General features: G+C 47.1%; 1 protein-coding gene across 2 annotated transcripts in view; it reads right to left on the reverse strand.

Annotated features, from left to right (window-relative positions):
* The window catches only part of Slc18a2 (solute carrier family 18 member A2), a 36,620-nt gene extending 28,192 nt beyond the window's left edge, over nucleotides 1-8,428 (reverse strand). The window contains exons 1-3 of one of the 2 annotated variants that reach the window (XM_052714352.1): nucleotides 8,311-8,428; nucleotides 7,875-8,007; nucleotides 5,803-6,172 (exon numbers count right to left, since the gene is read on the reverse strand). In XM_052714352.1, the coding sequence (XP_052570312.1) occupies nucleotides 5,803-6,172; nucleotides 7,875-7,995 (491 nt within the window). In that variant the 5' untranslated portion in view covers nucleotides 7,996-8,007; nucleotides 8,311-8,428. The remainder of the gene's footprint in view (nucleotides 1-5,802; nucleotides 6,173-7,874; nucleotides 8,008-8,310) is intronic. The other variant, XM_052714353.1, reaches the window with a different exon arrangement.
* Nucleotides 8,429-22,444: the final 14,016 nt, after the last annotated feature.

Consider the following 22,444-nt stretch of genomic DNA (forward strand, 5'->3'; position numbering starts at 1 on the left):
ATGACTAAAAATCATATATTGACTCCCTCAGAAAACATCTAGAACAATAGATGGTATACTGGTTGCAAAAACCAATGCGTGGAGAAGCCCAATGCCCTGGTTTGCTTTCTAGCCCTGTGATGAACACCATAATCAAAAGCAACTTGGGGAGGAAAGGGTTCATTTGTCTCACAAGTCTCAATCAATAAGGGAAGTCAGGACAAGAACTCAAGCAGGAGCAGAGGCAGGGACCACAAAGGAATGATGCTTACTGACTTGCTGTCCATGGTGTGCTCAGCCTGCTTTCTCATACAACCCAGGACCAGAGGCGGCATGACCCCAGGTGCTCCCACATCAATAATTTACCAAGGAAATGCCCCCAATGACTTGTCTACAGGCCAGTCTGATGGATACAATTTAACAGAGGTTCCCTTTTCCAAGGCAACCCAAGTTTGTGTCAAATTGACAAAAACTACTCAGCATGCCCTCTGACAACTGATACTTCTGTAATGCTAATTGTTCCTTTTTACCAGAAAAACTAACACAGACTTCTTCTCAGATCACTGAGACCACAGTATAGTCCCGTCAATCACTGTAAATGACGGAGGAGAAGGATATAAATAAGAACCCCATAGAGTGTGACCTGTCACCAGCGGAAGTATGATCTCCCTTTCAATATTCTCTGCACACTCCTAAAAGGTACAACAGGAAATGAATGTCAAGAAACAGGAATATCTTAAATTCACTCAGCTATAACAGGAAGTTAGTTCAGCGTTTAGGAAATGAAATTCTTAAGCCCAGCCCTTGGGTCTTCTGGAGTTTGGGCTAGATGTGTGCAGAGACCTGTGTGGCCCACAGACCTGCCTGGGTCCCTGTGCTTGCAGGAGAATGCTCTAATTCTATTCCTGGTTCCTTCTGGCTTCAGTGTGAAAAGCCCATTGTGAGCCCATCGTCTCCTCCCTCGCCATCCCAGTGATGTTTAGGATGGGAGATCCCTTTCCCAAACAGCTGGTTTCCCTGTCTGCAGATGATCTGAAAAGGTCACTGCTTCTTTCTACAAAGCCTACTTCAGACTGAGCGGCTGAAGCTGGAGGAAAAAAAAAATAACCCCAGAAGATTTCAGAAAGCTTTCATGCCCTGTGGCTTCCTGCTTGTCATTCAGATGTTAGCTAAGGTCTGCAAGGAAAAATAACTGCTTTCAAATATACTAGGTAACTATGGAAATAAATTAAGCCACTGACACTAGCTTGATAAAAAGCAGACCACCCAGACAATGACAGGCTAAGAAGGAAGTGAAGGGAGCTGGCTCCCAGTGATGGAGTGACTGTTCCCAGGCCATCTGCTAGCTTGAAACAGCACTCAGGTCGAAAGATGCAACTACTATTTAAAGTGGATGCTGAACACATGAAGAAGACAGAGCAACTACGTCCTGGACTGGAGATGTAGCCAAAAGGTCGCTCATGCTTAGCATCTGAACTTTAACCTTTTCACTAAAAAAGGAGAGGAGAGGCGAGTAGACAAGAGGGAAGGAGAGAGGGGCAGACAGAACATACTTTTACCTGATTTATGAGAGAGAAAGGTAATGACGTTTTCATATCGTTTGTCTCTCTAGAGCATTCCTTTTATGCACATATATGCCTTTTATGTACAAACGATGACGGGGTCACCAGTAGAATACTGCTGTCTCCTTTGATACACAGTTACCATTATGGAATGAACAGTTCAACTAGAACTATAAAACAATCCCGTGAGCCTCCATTAGGGAAATGGATCAAACCCCGAGACATTAGGAAATGTTACTGGGTAGTGAAAGTAAGTACATGTTCCAAAAGTCAAGTGTCCCTCTTTCTGTCCTGCCACACAGGGGCTGTGAATATACAGTAGCCCAAGGATAAATAAAACAAGAAAATATGTAGCCAAGGCTAGCCCAAAATGGTCACTTTGTGTTCCTATTCTGTGTGAGACAGTATCCCAAAATTTCAAACAACAGACAAGCAGCCTGTTATTGTGAGTCACCCCATGAAAGCCACCGTGCAGATGCCGCCTTGGTCATGAATGCCAAAGTGGAAGTGGAGACTGTGTGATGTGGGGTATCTGGGCTCACAGGGGGGTCGCCTTAAGCTAACCCAAGGTAAGTATTAGAGAAGAGCCTCTAGACAGATTCCGCCACACATCTTTAGGGATGTCTGAGACAGCTCACTTTGGGAGCTGAAAAGAGACTACTTTTCCAGAGCTGGGGAGGTCCAGGTGAGAAAGACCCGGGCTTTCTTAGTATTTAAGTTCCCCATACAATGATTTAAAAGTATTCCTTTACCCATTCAGCTTGGCCCAGAAAGGGCCCAAGGAGATGTTAAGAGTAACAATTTTAGACCAGTGTTTTTTTCTTTTTAGTAGCTAAAACTACAAACTGTATCATATGGGAGCGGGAAAGAACTGGAGGGCTTAGAAACAGCACTCGATTCTAAAGATGCAACTACTATTTAAAGTGGATGCTAAGCTAAGATGGCTTAGAAACACCATGGTTGTGTGTGAGTAGTTTTTTCTCCTGTGCCATAAACTCCTTTACCTCTAAAATTCTAGGACTGGAGTAGCGGCTTCTGGTAAAGCTGACAAGGTGTTTTTATGGCTTTGTAACCAGGAATCTGGGCACCACCATTCGGTATGTATGTTTACAACACAAAATGTGAGTTATACACAACATTTTTAGTTCTTCAACCAGAAACATGTCTGTCAATGTTAAAACGCTGTTTTAAACACATTTGTTTACAACTCTGAAAATGTGAGTCATACCTCTTGTTGGTAACTAAAATGGGATTGGAACAAATTACATCAAGACTGTTTGCAGTGCCTCCCAGGGAGACTGGGAGAGCTACCCAATGAACTAGCCCTTCTTTGTTAATCGCCATCAGAACAATAGCAGGGAGCAGACTGTGAGTGACTAGAGGAGCCAAGTCTCTAAATCTGCATCTCCTGGGCTGGGAAAGTATTCCAAAAAAATTTACAAACTACAATAATTTTGAAAGGATGACAGAGTTCACCTGATTGCTCTGCATCAGTCAATATTAAAATGTTTGTATTTCCATGTTCCCAGGCAGCACGAGAAACTAACTAACTAACTAAATAAATAAATAAAATAAAAATCATATTTTAAATTTAATGCATTGCCAGGGCAAACAGTTAGGGGTTTGCTCCATCTCATTTCCAAGCTGAATTGCTCACCATGAGATTAGACTGCAGCTCACAAACCGAAAGCAAAGTTGGGATTTTCTTGGAAGACCGTCTGAGACACAAACCTAAGAAGCTTGTAGCTTCAACCTTAAAGCTTTAGGGCAGTGGTTCTCAATCATCCTAATGCCACAATATGGTTGGGTGACCTCAACCATAAAATTATTTTGTTGCTACTTCATAGCTATAATTTTGCTACTGTTATGAATTGTAATCTAAATATCTGGGTTTTCAGATGTTCTTAGTCGACCCCTGTGAAAGGGTTGTTTGACCTTGGGGTCACGACTCACAGGATAAGAACCTCAGCTTTAGGGGATGTTTAAGAGGGGAAAGTCTCACTGACTTTAAACAAGCTGCTTCTCAAATACATAAGTAAAACATCAAAAACAAGATTGGGATTTTGAAAGCTGTTTGTTTGTGACTCCCATTTGGAAGATTGGAATATTCACCTCATTTCAGCAAGTTGGCTAAGTATTACCCAGTGCCTCGTCATGTTCCTGCCTAAGTGATTGGCAGGGCATTATTACGATAATGTCCTCAATTTTCCCATATAGTATTCGAGCTGTTTGCTCTGTCAGAACACAAAACCCTGAGCTGTTTTTCTGTAATTATACCAGATGCATTTAAAGAAGTGCTCTTAGTCTTGAAAAAGAAAAGAAACAAGCTTGTGACTCCCAGTCTCTGTTTGGTTTTGTCCTGGAGAACAGAGGAGGGGCAGAATGTCACTTCCATAATGGGGCTTCTCAGTGGGTGCACACTCAGCCATGCCTGGGTTCATTTGCTTAGCATGCTTTGTATGGAAGCCTCACAGTCCTGCCCAGAAGATGGGAGGGCTGGCTGGAGCCTGGGTGGTTAACACGGGCTCAGTGGCAGTATCCAGTCCACGAGATCACACTGCAACAGGAAGCGAGCTCTCTGTGAGCACATCAGTAGCAGCCTACGTGTCTAAGCACAGCTAGTGCCGGAGGACAGCAAGACCTGGCACACTCCCTCTGGTCCCTCTGAGGTCACCCCAGGCCTTCTTAGCTCACAGACCTTGAACCCCAGAGAAGCACAGGGTTCTACTCTTATTGGGCCTTTGTTTAGTTCTCTGCTATAGTTGATATCTTCAATGCTTTGTAACATTTGAGCATGGGACCCCCATTTTCACTTTGCACTGTGCCCCACAAACTATCTGGCCACTCTTGCTCCCTACTCCTGGGCTCACAGATTCTTCATTGTGTGGCTCTGGGATCTGAAATAACTCACTGCCCCCATAATAAAACCCCATGTCTCTAGTCTAGCACTTGGGGCCTTGTAACTTTGCCTAGGGACCCCTCCCTAACCACTCCCCAGCCCCTCCCTCTAAGCATTACCCCATCCTCCAAGCTCTTGTCCTTGTCTTTTCTAGTCTGCTTTACAGCCATGGGCTTGAAATGATGGTCACTCCCTTCTCTGCCATTGTAAAAAAGAGACAGAATCTTGTTTATATAGCTCAGGCTAGACTACTACTTACTATGTAATCTCAACTGGCCTCTATCTCAAGGCAGTCCTCCTGGATCAATCTCCTAAATGATATAATTACAACCTAATTCCACTAGCTCTCGATCCTCACAGCTATCCTGGGCTTTGAGTCTCCAAGTACAAGATAGACCCAGGCCACCTTGGCTGTAGAAGGACATTTGCGGGATGGCTGCCAACAATGGAAATGAAGATGCCAAAGAATTTATAACTTCTAGGTTAACTCAAAACCAACTTCAACAGCTTGGATTCTCAGACAATAGTCTCCATTTTCTTCCCTTGGGGTGTGAGGACAAAATGGAGTGACCAACAGCAGGGAAAGAACCTAGCCTGGGATCTCCACATCAGCTCAGGTTTACTGTGTGGAGCAGGACCATTGACCTCTCCCACCTCTCTGGACAGCTATTAGGTCTCTCACCGTGTTAACCCTAAAGTAAAACACCTTGGCTTTCAGTTTTCTTTTCTTGTTTGTTGTGTGTTTGGTTTTTTGTTTTTTGTTTGTTTGTTTTTGTTTTTTGTTTTGAGATAGGGTCACATGTAGCCCAGGCTGGCCTTAAACTTGCTATGTAGCTAAGGATGACCTGGGGCTTGTTATCCTCCTGCCTCCCTCTCTTGAATGCTGGGATTACAGTCATGGGTTACCATGCCTATTTATGCAGTACTGGAGATTGAACCCAGGGCTTTATATACACTAAGCTGGCACTCTGCTTGCTGAGCTACAGCCCCAGCCCTAACCCTAATTTTCTTTAATCAATCACAGAGGTGGGAAGCCACCTGACCACGATGGCTATGACCACTGAAAAGCTCCTCAAGAGCAGCCATGACAGATGTAAAGTGCATTTAGAAGAACCCATGTTTTCTTCCTTCTACTGTCAGGCTTCCTATATTAGTACCTTTAAGGCAGCAGAGGGAAGGCTAGGTGGAGTGAATATGGAATTCTGGTTACTGAGGATCAAGACACCAGGCTCAGGTATTTGGTTTCCCTGGCCCACCATCCACCAATTCTCTACATTACTACAGATGAACAAGCAGCAGACGCAGGGAAGTGAACTGGGAACAGCATGATCTCACACTCTTCATCTGAGGCACACAGCTTACCTGTTGGTCAGCAGTCCTATGAATGGGTTGGTAAGGAGCTGGACAGTGGCTTTGGAGGCAAACAGCAACCCAACTTGCACATTTTCATTCAGGAGGTCTTTGTCTTCTCTTGGACAGTCAGAAGGGACAATGGATGTGTTGGTCACCATGTGCTGTGTGGTGGTAGCCTTGTATGGCTGCTCCCCTGGGAGGCCCCCGGTAGCATTCCCGGTGACATTCCCAGTGATGGGAATAGTAGAGTTGTCATAGTATGAGAATATGCCCTGGAAGCTTCCGGAGGTGGAGGCTGTGAGTGCTGGCTTAGTGGTCTGGATTTCTGTAGTATTTTTCTCATGCTTAATGCTGTACAGGTAACTGGGAATGATAGGAACTGGAGACAATGTTGGAGAGAGAATTAATGATCACATCAGAACCTTTTCTGAGACAAAAGCCATCAAAATTAAGGTTGTGTGAAAAGCCAAATGAAACCCAGAAAACTGGGCCATGTACCCCAGAATAGGAAACCACAGAGGACATGCTGGAACAGTTTCATATTGCTGAGATAGATAGATAGATAGATAGATAGATAGATAGATAGATAGATAGATAGATAGAAACGCTGAGGGTCCCACCATGCCCACTGGGCAGCAGCTGTGCCCACATGACTGGCCACAGAGATGTCTGTCATTTATAGGGTTTCTCATTACAGCATTCCTTCAGAGGAATATGCTGGAAAGGCAAAACACTGTCTGAAGTAAGTCAGTGCTGACCCGGCATCAGAGAGGTTCAACAGACTTTGAAATGGACAAAGCAAGCAAACGGACATCTAAATTCCATTTGTACTTTGGGGGTGGGGTTGGGGAACCAGCCCCTGCAGGCAGTGATAAACTGGACATTCTCAGCAGACCACCTGTCCCACGTGAGATTTGCAGATCCCTTAGACTTCTATCATGGAAAAACAAAGCTGCTCAGTGTTATAGAAGCTCTGTGCACTCCATGAACACGGGGCATTGAAGACAAAGGCCAGCGGAGCCCCTGGCCAGCGGAGCCCCTGGCTCCCTGTGAATCCCACAGCTGACTCTCTTGAGCTGAAAATATCATGGAGATCCTCTCATACTCTGCAAGTGGAGAGGGAGGAAATGACTCACCACCTGAGAGTCTGAATGAAAACCAAATTTTTCTGTTTCATTGAAAACTGGTTTTCAAAAAGAGCATTAGGTCTTTCACCATGTTAACCCTAAAGTAAAGCACCTTGTCTTTCTGCTTTCTTTTCTTGGTTTGTTGTGTGTTTGTTTTTGCTTTTTTGTTTTGTTCTGTTAAGATAGGGTCACATGTAGCCCAGGCTGGCCTTAGTCTATTTGAGGGACTAAGCGGCTTGGTTTTGAGTCATTTGGTCTGAACTTGTCATGTTAGGAGAAAGTATCAGACCAGCACGGTCACAGTTGCTCTCTCACTGAGTCCTGCTTCCATTACAAGGAACCCTGAGATTAAACGCACTTAAATGTCACTTGCTTTACTTCAGAGCTAGATGGCGACTTGCTCATTCAGTCGTCCACCAACTATTAACCCACCTTTCAGTAGCCTAGTAACTGTCCTAGAGGGCGGCAGCGCATTGCTCCACTTTGACAGAAATCTTTTTCATCGCAGTGAAGTGGGCAAAGGGAAGTAGGCAATTATCACGAGGAAACACAACTTCTGGTGCTTATCGGATGGTCACGGGTTTCGACCTGACCTCCAGGAAAGCGAAGCCACAAGTGCAGATCCCAGAAGCAGGGGCGAGGCTGGCTGGTATTCAAGGATTTTTTTTTTTTTCCCACAGCGCTTTCTTCAACTTTTTTGGGCCCGCAGAGCTACTCAGATAAACTGGGGTGTGTGGGGTGCGGAGGACAGGCTGCCGGGGGATGAGGTGCCTGGGCCCGGGGGCTAGATGATGAGGACAAGGTGTTGGGGACCCAGTGCCAGGGACAGGGTTGCTGAGGACTGGTGCTAGGTACCGAGGACGAGGTGCTCGTGACCCAGTGTCACGGACGGGGATGCTGGGGATCGGATGGATGCCGGGGATCGGATGGCGGGGACGCAAGGTCCATACGTACCCACGACGGTGAGCAGCATGTTGTCCAGCAGCAGCGCGAGGAACACGATGAACAGGATCAGCTTGCGCGAGTGGCGGCTGTCCCGCAGCCATCGGAGCAGAGCCAGCTCGCTCAGGGCCATGGCTCTGCTGTGCTGCAGGTGCGGGTGCGGTCAGCGGCTGGGGCAGCCAGGAGTCCCGCGCCACACGAAGCACGAGGAGTCGCGTCCACCAGCGGTGGCCCGGGACGACAGGGAGCGCTCGGTTTCGCTCACGCGTCCGGATAACGTCCTTAGGAGCGCCTCCCCAGCCGTCGGGGACCAGACCTGGGGCCCGGGGACGCTGCCCCTCCCAGCTGCACCCAAGGTCCCCGCTCAGCCCGAGTCCGGGATTCCCGGACCCCGCCCACTGCCTTGGAGGATCCCCGAGGGGTCTCTGTCCTCCCCGGCCCCGCGTACCTCCCGGTCGCCTGCGAATGCCTGCTGGGTTCTTGCGCCACACTGCCCTGGCCTCCGTCCGTGCGTACCCCCGGCTCCAGGTCGCCTTCTCCGCCCCAGCGCCCCAGAGCCCTGCTCAGTTTACCCAGTCCAGCTCTGACGTCACGGACAGCGCGGAGCGGGGGCGGGGGGCTGAGACGCTGGCCTCCGCCCACCCAGAGCCGCCTCTTGTCCCCGGTCTGGACTTCTGTCACGCGCCCACCCTGGCGGACCCTGGGGGCCTGTGCAGGAAAGGAGTGGGGAGGGGAGTCAAGACGGCAGTTGCAGGGGCTCCAGAGGACAGCGTCAGGAGCCTAGAACAGGGAGTCAGGGCCAAGGGTGTGCAGGTACTCGGGCTTTCTTTTATCCCCAGGAGAGGCCAGGAGGAATTGTGTGGATCTTTGAGCCACAATGTCCATAAAGTGGACCAGATGACATGAATGAAGGCTGTGGGGTGTGCCCCAGGGTCAGAGTGCAGCTGGGAGGCTAGAGCTCGGGGCTCACCTTCCAGGTGAGCTGGAAACAAAAGAAAGGAAGACAAAGAAGGGATGGAGGCAAGCGAAGACCCCCAGAGTGAGTGGGACAGCCGGTTTGGGACTCCGAGGCCACCAAAAGCACCTGTGAGTGGGCAGGAGCGCCTGGAACTAGGCTAGAGTGTGGCAAAATGTACATGACACCTTGACAAGGGAGCTTTCTGCCTTCTATGCTGTGCCTGGGGCGTGGTTTCCACGGTTAAGAGTGGCAGAGCCCCTGAACGACTGACCTGCTCTGCGAGGTATCTTTGGTTAGGAATGTACCTGTGGTAGACAGTAAGGAAACGCCTACACACACACACACACACACACACACACACACACACACACACACACACACACGGGTCAGGGTGGCTTCTGAGGCCCTTTGTTACACACACACACACACACACACACACACACACACACACACACACACACGGGTCAGGGTGGCTTCTGAGGCCCTTTGTGAGGTCAGAGGGTGAGAGATGTGTTTTTAGCCACTTAGCATCCCTGCTACTGTCGCGGGCTCTCAGAAGAGGAGTCTGGCCTTGTTTTATTAATGTTCGTCTGTTGTCAGCAGGAGCCTGCTTGGAGCAACCTTGTGATGTGTGGTCCTCCTCACTCTCTCCACTTCTCGTTCCTTTGGAGAGAGACCCCCTGCGCTTCCCACAGTTACCCTCCCCCCATGATAAAAGATGTGTGGATGGGAAAAGTAGGTCAGTGACACGGGTCTCTGAAAAATCTCAGAATGTGTGAAACTTAAATATTAAACAGGGAGGGAGATGCAGACACACTCAGGAGGAGAAAGCAGATGGCAGAAAACTAAACTGTGGAGTCATGGAATTTATGGAGCACCCCAGTGTGTTGGCTCTGGAAATTCAGAACCCAGGGGCTCTGACCTGGGCCACAGGGTCAGTGATGAGTGGCATGTAAGCACTCTCACCAGATGCTGGGACCCCAATCTGGTATTTCCTGGATTATTAAACTGTGGCAGGTTATATAGATTTGCCCCGCCTTGTTTCTCCCAGCTCTGAAATGAGGATATCCTCTGAACCCCCTGCTTGGTGGTAGTGACAATTAGTGCCATGGATGTCTGAATAATAGCCCCCAGCGCAGTGCGAGGCACAGAGAACCCAGCCATCCATTCAGCCAGTTGAGAGCTGCCAAGAACAGCACTATGGTGGATTCTGGAGAGACATTAGTGAGCAGAGGAGACCAAGTCTTCCCATTCAGGTATTTATGAAGTAACTTTATTTGGGGGGGGGGGCATGCAGGAAACAATACAAAACTCCAGCCCAAAAAGCTGGAGAAATGTGGTTCCAGGGAGTATGCCAGACCCACAGGACTCAACCTACATAGGGTTTCAAACTTTTTGATACCCCTCAAAATCCCTTTTTTAAGATTTAAAAATGTTTTTCCCATGTATAAGTATTTTGCCTACATGTAAGATTTTACAACACACACACACACACACACACACACACACACACACACACACACACCTGTGGTACCATAGGTGGCTAGAAGAGAACATCAGATCTCCTTGGAATTATAGTTAGTGATCCATCATGTGGGTCCTGGGAACCAAACCATGTGCTCTTAACTGCTGAGCTCTATCCAAAGTGCCCCAAGAAAATCCTTTAAAAAAATAAAGTTGCTTTACCCATTTTTAAATTGGTATCTAAAATGATCTCTTTAATCACAAATTAAAATATTTTGGGATATATTATAAATATTACCATTATATATAAAGCTATCATACTGTGATGGGTGATGTTGCTCTGTATGCTGTGAATGTGTTGCTCTGATTGGTTGATAAATAAAGCCATTTGGTCTATGGCAAGGCAGCTTAGAGGCAGGCGGGAAATCCAAACAGATAGACAGGAAGAGAAAGGAGAGGCAAGGCAAGACACTGCGAGCCACCACCAGAAGAAGCAAGATGTAAAGCTTTGGTAAGCCACAAGCCATGTGGCAAAGTATAGATTTATAGAAATGGGTTAATTTAAGATATAAGAGCTAGCTAGCAAGAGGCCTGCCATAGACCATACAGTTGGTAAGTAATATAAGCCTCTGTGCGTTTAATTGTGTTCCTGCAGCTGCAGGACCAGGTGGGACATAGGAAAACTTCCAGCTACAGTACTGCTTTTTTAAATGTATCCATTGGAATATAAATATTATGAAAATGTAAAACCACCCCACTGGCTTAAAAAGGCAAACATATTTCTCTTTAATAGTTAAAAAATTTACGTTGTGTCCTGTGCTGGTTACTTTTGTAAGCTTGAGACAATGTAAAGTCACTCCAGAAGGGAATCTCAATAAAAAATTATCTTAATTAGATTGGCATTGTGGGCATGTATATGAGGATTATCTTGGTTATGTTGTTACCTGAGGTGGGAAGACTCACCCAATGTGGGTGTCACCATGCCGTATGCAGGGGATCCTAGATTCATAGCTCTTTACTCTTAACTGAAGATGTCATGTGACAGCTGATTCACGTTCCTGCTGCCTTGACTTCCCCACAGTGTGGACTATATCTTGCAATGGTGAGCCAAACAGATACTTGATGTAGAATATTAGTTGAAGATGTGTTACATTTGTTTATGCTGTGGAGTTTTTGTTTAATGATGCAAAGATGTGTTTCATTCCTTTATGTTGCATTTGTTTAACTATGTGAAGCTGTGTTACTTTGCCTGTTTAAAACACCTGATTGGTCTAATAAAGAGCTGAATGGCCAATAGCAAGGCAGGAGAAAGGATAGGCGGGGCTGGCAGGCAGAGAGAATAAATAGGAGGAAAAAATCTGGGAGGAGCAAGATCAAGGAGCAAGAAAAGGAGGGGTCAGTCACCCAGCTACACAGTCAGACATGGAATAAGAAGGAAAGAAAAGATATACAGAAATAGAGAAAGGTTAAAACCCAGAGGCAAAAGGTAGATTGGATAATTTAAACTAAGAAAAGCTAGCTAGAAACAAGCCAAGCTAATGCCAAGCATTTATAAGAAAGAATAAGCTTCCATGTGTATTTACTTGGGAGCCAGGTGGTAGGGCCCCAAAGTATTAAAAAAAAAAAAACTATAGACCCTTAAGGTGCCTTTGTCAGGGTGGCTTATCACAGTGACAAAGGGGACTAAGAGAGCATATGCTTCACAGCTTCAATGTGTTCTTGCTTCCTTTCCAACAAAATTGTATCCTCCTTTGATGTTTCTGAAATTTAATTCCTTTGCTCATCACCTCATCTACTATGTGAACTGAAATATATGAATAATGCATTGACTTTTATTTTTTTCTTATGGCCATAAGGCTCTAGACATCTTAGTTCCCTTCATTGACAAGAAGTAGAGTTATGATGGCAGATCTTTGCTGTCCCCCGGGGAAGCACACCCTGTGTGAGTCTGTGAGGGCATGTCTAGAGCATTTCACTACCAGACGACCTACCCTGAATGTGGATGGCATTGTCATATGGAATGGCATCCTAGCCTGAATAAGTAGAAGGGAAGTGAAGTGTCAGCATTCGTCTCGCTCTTCTTCCTGTCTGTGGAAGCGATGGATACTTCATGTTCTTGCCACCTTGCCTTGCCTATCATGATGGAGTTCATTCTTCTGGACAGAGAGCCAAAATAAACATTTTCATCCTTAAATTCCTTTTGTCAGACATTTTGTCAAACAATGGGAAATGTGACTAACATACCCTCCCACCCACACTGGTTCTTCTCTGTGCTTCTCTGCCTCAGGACCTTTGTACATTCCTTCCCTTTTCTGAGGTCTTTTCCTAGTCATCATCTAGTTCTCTGCTACCAGCCCTAATGTTACCTCTTTGGGAAGCTGTTTTCCAGACACTACTCCAGAAAGGTCCCTTTGAGGGAAACCCTTACCGTACTGCCACTTCCTCTCAAGCACTTCTGCCCATAGTTACTTGTCATGATTAACTACCTCTGTCTCCTCAGGTGTCATGCCAGGGGACACTGTTTGCCTTTTCACCACTGATGAGCACAGTCCTTGCTTACTAAGCACCCACAAAGAGGCTGGCTCAGCACCCCACTTCCACCCACCCTCTCTCTACTCTCTCATCTTGTCAGGTATTAGAGACTAAGAGGACACAAAAGTCTTGCCAGGGTTGGCTTTTCCATTACATTTCAAGACTGAGGGATGGTAAAGCACATTGCCAACTGGGTCAGAGTGGTTTTTAAATCAGACGTCATTTGAGATCTACTGACCTGAGTTAAAGCTGCAGAGAGCAGCCTGGCTAGGGTATTTTTTCAATATATATGAGTGAACTTGCATGTGCTACCAATCTTATGTGCCTCAGTTTCTCATCTGTTCCTGCTCAGAACTGACATGGAGACCTAAGCATGAGTGATCTCCCACCTATGTCCCAGAAAATCCTTGCAAGCTCCCGTGGGAGTGTCCTAGTCACTTTCCTCACATTGTGACTAATAAATGAAAAGAAGCAACTTGGAGGATGAGATGCTTATGCCAGCTCACAGTTTGAAGGAATACAGTCCATCGTGGCAGTGCCAGCTCTGTGGTGGTGGGAGCTTGTCTAGCTGCTTGCTTATGTGTGCACAACTCAGAAAGTAGAGTTCAGACAGGAAGTGAAGCCAAGCTACAAAACCTCGGCCACTCCCCAGGGACCCAGCGTATACCAGAAGAGCTATATCTCCTAAAAGTTCCACAACCTCCAAAAGCAGAGCCACCACCTAGAGACCAAGGGTTCACACACAGGAGCCTAGGGGCAGGGGAGCCTTTCATGTTCAAGCCACATTTCCACAGGGGACATTTTCTGTGGAAATGGAGAGCTGAGCTAATTTTAGTTTCCATGACAATACATACAGGGGTCCCTCCAAATGCAAGTCTTCCCTTGCAGGATTTTAGTTGTCAGTGGCCAACTTTGGTCTGAAAAGGTTCAATGGAAAGTTCCATAAATAAGCAACTCGTAAGTTTTCAATTGTCCACCATTTTGAGCAGTTTGATGAAGTCTTATGCTAAGTTACTCCATCTAGACAGGGGCATGAGTCATCCCTTTATCCAGCATGTTTATGTGCGCACACTGTCCACCTGATGGTCAGTCACCTAATAGACAGCTCTGTCGTCAGATGGTCAGAGGCAGCCTTGTAGTGTGTGTGTTGGATGGCCCCAGGGTCCAAGAGCAGAGGTGCCATGGATTTCAATACGACACAGAGACGCCACCGGGCCCTTCCCAGTGACAGCATCTCCTTTTATCATAAGAAGGATGTGCACCTGCAATAAGATATTTTTAGATGATGTATGATGATTATTTGTCTTGATGTTTCTATTTTGTCATGAGTTAATATTGTTAATATCTTACTATGCTTAATTTATAAAATTGAACTTTATCAGAGGCACACATGGACAGGAAAAGACAGTAAATAGAGCATATTATTTTTCTATTAGTTTCTTTTCTTATCACTGTACTGACAGTTTAGGGAGGAAGAATTATTTTGGTTCACAGCTTGAGGGGAAGGCATGGATTTGGGGATGTAACCTCTGCAGTAAGAGGGAACTCTTGGGGATGAAATGGGGTACTCACTAAGAAGCACCAGGGGACCAGGAGAAATGATGTGCTAGAGTCACACATCTTTGCTGGCAGTTTAGAAAATCTTGAGTATGGAGGGAAGAGGAAGGAGCATGTTCTAACATATGAAAGACAGGGGTCCAGTGGGTGCCTCCCCAAAGTCTCCAGGCAGGTATCTGTAAGGCACACTAGACATCGCTGAACAGTTGGGTCAAGTACAGGGGACCCTACCTTTGTGGAGGAAGGGCGGCAAGATGGGCACATGGAGGGAGGTTTGAAAGTGGAAGGGAGCAGACACAAGAGGCAAACCTTGGTCACAGTGGGCTTGAAGCCAAGGCGGTTGGTCCACTCAGCTGTTGTCTGTGAAGACAGTCCCACGATGCTTCCACCAAAAGGGCTGTTGACCCTGGATACCCAGCAAGGGCATTATGTGCAGAGTGGGCAGTGCTGAGCACAGGCCACACGGGAAAAATCTCCAGGGGGTGGGCAGGCCTTGCTGGGTCAAGTCAGGCTAATGGGAACGATAGTGAACAAAACAGACCCTCAGAGAAGAAGGCCAGTATCTGGCCAAAGGCAAAAGACTCTTGGGTAGAGTTTGTTCTTTGTTTCTGTTATAAACGTTTACCTATCTAAAATTGAGATTCTGTAATTATCTGGAAAGTTCTACACTATGTAACTGAACAGATGAACTACAACTTAAGAATGCTATGGACTGGCAGGTGGTCATGTTTCTCTTGCATGTGTATGTGTGGGTGTAGGTTTATGTGTTGAGTATGGGTGCATGTAAGTGTGGGTACATGTGCGGGTGCACATGCAAGTATGGGTGCATATATAGGTGCATTGTGGGTATGTTTACATGTGTGGGTATACGTGCATGTGTGGGTATGGGTACACATGTAGGTATGGGTACACATGTGGGTATATGTGCATGTGTGGGTATGGGTACACATGTAGGTATGGGTACATGTGTGGGTATGGGTACATGTGTGGGTATAGGTACACATGTAGGTATGGGTACATGTGTGGGTATGGGTACATGTGTGGGTATGGGTACATGTGTGGTGCATTTGAGAAGACAGGAAAACAACCTAAAGTTTCAGCCAGTCTTCAGGGACCTTCTACCTTCATTTGGAACAGAGTGTCTCACCAGCCTTTGCTGGTCCACAAGCTTCCGGGATCCAGCTGTCTCTTGCCTCCCATCTCACGTGCTGAGATTACAGGTGTGAGCCATTGTGCCCGGCTTGTTATGCAGGTTCTGAAGATCCCAATTCAGGCACTCACGCCCGGGAAGTGCTTCCCTGAACACACATCAGGCTCCCTTGTACAATCTGGCTATGCTAGTTGCTCTAGGGATTGTAGTCTCCGGCCTCAGAACTTCTCCATGCATTCATAGTTCATGAGAGACCATCTCACACAGAGTACAGAAACTACCTGGGCCCAGGTAGAAGCCAAACTGTCTTGGAGAACAAAGGACACTAAAGAGAGAAGAAACGTATGGGAAAGGAGAGGGTAGTGCACTATGGGAGCATGTGCTCAAAGGACATTGCGTCCTCATAACTTATGTAACAACTCACTAGTGTAATGAAACAATAGTACAACAACAAAAATGTTTTTAAATGATTTCAACACTATGCCATCTCTAGGAGACATTTTTTTATAATTGCTTTATATTCTATTTATTTCAGGGGGTGGTCAGTGTGCCACAAAGCATGTGTGGAGATCAGAGAACAGCTTTCCGGAGTTGGTTCTCAACAAAGACAATAGCTGAGCAAAAGATCTACAGGTGTAGATGGAAATGGCATCAGCTTCCTTGGCTTGGAGGAGTTTATTTACTCCAAACAGTAGCCAACTTCACTTTCCTTCCAAGGTACCAGAAGGTCTCAGCCATTCTCAGTCCCATTTAACTAGAGGGCGTTTTGTTCTATTTTGTTTTATGATACCAACACTAACAGTTGTTTAGTGTAAACAAAGACACTACAACTTTAAAGAGTGTGTTTCTTATCCTTCCACTTTTCTGAGGCCTTTACACCAGGAAAGAAATCTTGTGTATAAAATGTAACCAAATCAATTGTTCTGACTTGAAGAGGGACAAACAAAGCAAATGTCAATTTGTTGAAGGATGCCTCACTGATGGCCAATGAAATTAAGTCACAGGTGCTGTAACATAATAATCCAATCACCGAATCCACCCGTTTGGTGCAGCATTATCTGCAAACTCGGGTCTCTAGGTTGGTGACTTTAACAGCATCACTAACCTGTCTGAGGCTATTTGCTGGAATTGAGGTCTGCAAGGAGCCACAGAACATCCCTTGGGCTGTTTGCTCCCTCCTCCACCCTCCCAGAAGCTGTCACAGTCACCCCCGTGTCTGCCACAACAGCCACCCAGGCTTCCCGAGTGTATCTCCTCACCCAGTCAAAAGGGCATCATGACCTCTGGTAGCCATGCCACTGTCTACTCTTTCAGTGGCTTCACTTGGGACAAGGTCAGAATTCCAGGCCTCACTGCCGTCCATCCTAATCTACCACCTGTCACTGTCTCAGCTCTAAGATCGGCTCTTCGGGCTCTCACGTGACTTCTGGGGTCTCTACAAACCCCAACACGCCAGCAGGAGGAGCTCGGGCTTACCAGCCTCCCCGTCGTCGCCTCTGTGCCTCCCCACTCTGCCTTTGCCTTGCAGGCTCTTGTTCTCCTCTGCCTGCTGTGTTCTCACTCCCAGGCTTCTCTCCACCCCTGCATCCGCTCCTCTGGCCACCCCAGAACCATGTTCCACACCACTGGGACTTTCTGCGGTGTCTGTCTCATTTCCTCCTTACCAAAACGATCCACCCTTATCATTTTTGTCTTAGATTAAAACACAAATGCGTTGAAATAAAACAATGGACACGTATAAAGTCTTTCTTGACCTTTATGCATGTGACCTGGGCTGTGTTGACCGTCCCCTAGACTACTAAAGTGACTGCTAATGTTTGACTCCTGCACCCCTTCTTCCACCTCGGTGAGGGCATGGCCTCCTGTGTTCTGTTCACAGCTTTGTTCCCAGAGCCTTAGGCTACCATGAACAGAATAAGAGTTCTAAATGTCACTAATGACTCAAGTTCCCTGGTCACTTAGGCAAGGCATTTGCCATTTGAAGGTGACTCACTGGACCACTGGCCTCATGGGTCCTTGCCATATCCACTCCAGCTCCCTCTCCATGTGTCCAGGACTCCCCCAACCGAGAGTACCCATCTCCTTCCTTCTGCTTTCAGCCCTCACCCCTCCTGCTTTGTCTGGCCTTAGAAAACTTCACCTACCTGCTGCTAGAGACCAGAAGTGCCCTCAGTGACAGAGGCCCCGCGAGTTGCCAACTGTGTTTGCTAAAGCCTTGCACAGCGGAATAGCCAGCATGCCTCCTTCCTGCAGATCCCGGCATCCTTGCTCTGCTTACCCTGTCCTTCCTGACTCTGGGTCAGGGATGAGCTGACTGCCTTCCAAGAACGTCTTCCTGCCCTCTGGGTGCCATCTCCTGCTCATAGTTTCCTTGTCAAAGCAAAGGGTCACAGCTGCCACTCTGGTGTCTGCCATGTTGAATGGCCCCTCCTTTCCCTCCATCTGGTCACCTCCTCCCGTACCACTGGCCTCCTACCCAGCTGCCGTCTCTAACCCAACAGAGATACAGTCCCTCTGCAGGAACCCTGCTTTCCTGCAGTGAACTCCAGTTAGAGCCTAATATGACTCCCTAATACCTCATGTAAGTTCTTCCAGCTGGCTTTCAGTGTTACCTGTGGTGTACCCACTCCTAATACCTAACCTCGGCTCTACCAGACCGGCCTTCTGATGTCCAGAAACCATCATCATTCCTGCCATTTTCCTCTCCCCTCCCCCTTTACAAATCCTTTCCTGACTCTAGAGCCCAACTCAGCCTCAAAAGTCAAACCAGATAACACAGCTCTGCCTGGACGGGTTGCACTAAAGCATCTGGCAGCCGGCACAGCTCACCAGTGCCATCTGGACACACTTTTGCCTATCTTTCCCAACCCCCAACAGACCAGCCTTGTTCCCTGAAGGCAGAGGAAATGGTGCCTACCTGCTGAGTCTCTCTCTCCTGAGACTTCAGGCTGTGCTGCCCACAGAGCAGACACATACATCCACAGACAGACTCAGCGTGGGACAGGCTGGGAAGCCCTGGGACAGTGCAAGCCTGCCCACAGATGTGGCACACCTGCATAGGCCAGAACAGAGCAACTTGCCCCTGTGGCCAAGAAAGCCTTGATATAACAAGAGGGCAGCTTGAGTTGCACCGGAAATAAAAATAACATGTTAGACTTCAATGACTTAGTAAAAAACTGTAAAATAATTCATTTTTATATCACTCATTCTTTTTTTTTCTTTTTCTTTTTGGTTTTTCAAGGCAGGGTTTCTCTGTGTAGCTCTGTGCCTTTTCCTGGAACTCACTCTGTAGCCCAGGCTGGCCTCGAACTCAGAGATCCGCCTGGCTCTGCCTCCCAAGTGCTGGGATTGAAGGCGTGCGCCACCACCGCCCGGCTATATCACCCACTCTTAAATAACAGAGTTGAGTTAAGCAAAATATTATTAAAACTAATCTCACCAGTTCCCTTTTGCTGCTTTCCCCACGGTGATCAGACATGAACTCAGCATCTTGCCCGTGTTAGGTAAATGCTCTACAGCTGAACTGCATGCTCTGCTCTTTTTTAATTTTTTTTAAATGTGGTTTCTAGAAAGTTCTACATGGCTTGTGTTTGTAATTCACATTATACTTCTGTTACAAAGTTATAAGATCTCATGACTATTTTTGACCCCAAAAATGCAGACCCAGAAAGGAAGAGTACTGTGTCCTGCTTAATATGGGGCAGTGTGAGCCAGTGTGAGCCAGTGCTCTGCCTCTTGGACCCTGGTGGCTTGACAGTGGCTAAAGTCTGACACTAGTGGTACCTACAGGAAGGCCCAGCAGGTGGGTGCCAACTGGTGGTCCTCAGCTGCAGAAGACTCTGAGGGAGGGGACCTCCGCCTCAGGTCACTCCTGTGCAGAATCCCCTTCTCAGAGCTGTCTGCACCCACTTGTGATGCCGACTGCACACCCAGACATCTGCAGGGCAGGAGATGGTCACAGACAATCAATAGTCCGGCAGGGCAGGCTGCAGGACCCAAACCCAATTATGTTGTTCAGAAACTTGTCTGTAACTAAAAGGCATCTGAGAAATCACTGTCACCATCTCTAGAGGGGAGAGAAAGCTGGTCATTATGTCCAATTGGATTTATATTGACTGCTGTCTGTTGTTCGGACACAGCAGGGCCATGCAGGCATACGTGCACACAGACATGAACACACTTTCGTTTGCTGGGACATTTGGGGGACAGTACCAGGTCACCCTCCTCACATATGTGAACTGAGATTCTGTAATAAGCAGGTTGGCTTCCTGGTCTTCATCTTGTACTTTTTTGTTTCAAGACAGAATCTCGCTACATAGCCCTAAGTGGACTGTACTCCTTGTATAGCCTAGCCTGGCCTGGCACTTGTAGCCCTCACAGGCCTTGAACTCCTGACAATCTACTTGCTTCCGCCTCTCCACACTAGGATTACAGATATGCGCTATCCCTGGTTTCATCTTGAACTAGATTCCACAGCTCCAGATCCTCACAAAAGTGCATCTCTAAAGGTGAGCAGGAGACCCACCATCTCCTCTGACTCCAGGGTCTCAGCAAAACCCCCAGATGAGAGAAGGCAGTCAGGCATGAGAAATCACTTGGTAATCCCAGAAGACGTCAGTACGTCAGACGTGAGACTTCCAAATTGCAGTGGGGCAGCCTGAGAGCTTCCCAGCCACCTGTGTGGGAGGACCTTACCAGCCCAGGGTGGCCACCTGCACTCAGGACACGAGGGACTGGGAACTAGAGCGAGCCCAGAGCTCACAGGACAGCACACCACAAATGGCCCACTTCCATTGAACACAACCACTTCATTCAAAAGACTCACAGGCCACTACAAAACACAGATGGGTGAGTGTGGAGGGACCACCGCCAGCTCGTAGGGTGTCAACAGCTACTCATCCGGGGGACTGAGCAGGGAATTCATGGGAGACCATGGGAAGATAAAGACTCCTACTTCCCAATAGTCATCTTAAAGGTTTAACTGCAACAGATTCATATGGAATTTTTCACATTTTTACTGTGAGATAGATTGCACATAGTGAAGACAGCAAATACATCTTTACCATGTGAAGAATAACTGTGCCGTGAGTGCCAGGGTGACCCCTACCCAATTCAAGGCACAACTTCCAGCAGAAGCCTCCTAGGGCCCTGAGGGCATTCCCCCCATCACAGTGACTTATGTCTTATACTCAAGATGTTGAATTTTGGTAATGCCATCCTTTTGTGGCAAACCATAACAACAATTAAAATTACATTTTTTGTGTGCTTTTTCCACTACAAAAAAAAGGTATATGTTGATTGTAAGTGTTTCACTCTCATGGGACTGGGCAGGGGGTGTGCCTCTGTGATAAAACACTTGCTTTAGATTGATGAGGACCTGGCTTCTATCCTAAGAACCACAAAATTAATCAATTGAAATTGTTTGGGCCAGCAAAATGGCTCGTAGGTAAAAACGCTGCTCTGCAGGGCTGCACACCTGACTTTGGTCCCTGGAACTCAGGAGGAGAAAAGAACTCGCTCCTAAAGTTATTCTCCAGCCTCCACCTGCGTGGCTCCTACACGCACATGTGCACACATACACATCGTGCAATATTAACAATTTAATTTTGCTTTCAGGGATTTGAAGCAATGTATTAGTCTCATTAATTTACTTTGTTCTCTTGACAGACATTGCCACTGTTTGGCCCTCAAAGACAATGCCACAGAAGCAAGCCCTGTGACCATGCCCTGTGGCCCTGTGACCGTATCTATGCTCTCCAAGAATCAAGCATTAGTGAACAAATAGGAGTTGTATGGTTGCATCAAAGAGCAGAAGGCTGCCGTAGTGGATAGAGCCCACTCCAAAGGCCAGCTTCTCTGAATCCCAGCACCATGGTTGGCGAGGCTTGGGGAGGGGCTGACCAGTAACCAGAGTCACTGACTATTAGCTACAAGACCAGTACATAGTCACCTCTCTTCATCCCTTAAGCTTCAGGGTTTTGTCCTCTAAAAAGAAGGTGATGGTGCTGGGGATGTAGCTCAGTGGTTAAGGAGTAGGCTGAGCGTACCAGAGGCCCTAGTTCAATACACAGCACCCTCTATAGGTCTGTAACCTCAGCCACTTTAGAGGTGGAAGCTGGAGGATCAGGATTCTTCAGTGTCATCCTCAGCCTCAACCAGTTCCAGGGCCACCAGGACTACATTAGAATCTGTCTCAAAACAACAAAAGAAAATGTAGCTGTGACCCTGTCACAGTTGCCCAATGTAGAGGAAGGTCCTGGGGCCTCTGGCTGGAAAGCAGTCCCCACTCTGGCTATGCCTGGTCAGCTATCCATGGTTTCAGAGTCCTGCTCAACTCAGCCTTGATGGTTCTAGAGCAGTGGTTCTCAGCCTGTGGGGGTCGAATGACCCTTTCACAGGGGCCGTCTAAGACCATTGGAAAAATACAGATATTTGCATTATGATTCATAACAGTGGCAAAATTACAGTTATGAAGTAGCAATGAAAATAGCTTTATGGTTGGGGGTCACCATAACATGAGGAACTGTATTAAAGGGTCGCAGCATTAGGAAGGTTGAAAACCACTGCTCTAGAGGAACTCTGGGACTTAGGAGAAAGTCTGTCCCCAAACAAGTCTGTTCTGAATGGTCTCCCCTCAAAGGTGTCCTCACCAAGGTCTCTCCCCAGGCATAGAACGGGTCCTTCCAACCCCAATCCTGACTCAGCTTTCAGACACAGAGCAGGTCCTTCCTACCCCAACCCTGGCTCAGCTTTCAGCCCAGTCACAAAGGTGCATCTAGTTCTTGGAGACATTTCTGTGTCCCATGATCAGGCTCCTAACTGAGGCCATCTAATATCGACTAATTAGAATTTACCAAGTGCATAATACGTGCTAGGAGTTGTGCCAGCTTTGGAGGACACAGCAGTGAGTGGATCAGTCAC

Source organism: Peromyscus californicus, unplaced genomic scaffold (genome assembly GCF_007827085.1).
Source record: "Peromyscus californicus insignis strain IS unplaced genomic scaffold, ASM782708v3 Scaffold_4__1_contigs__length_199733344, whole genome shotgun sequence".
NCBI classification, from domain to species: Eukaryota; Metazoa; Chordata; class Mammalia; order Rodentia; family Cricetidae; genus Peromyscus; species Peromyscus californicus.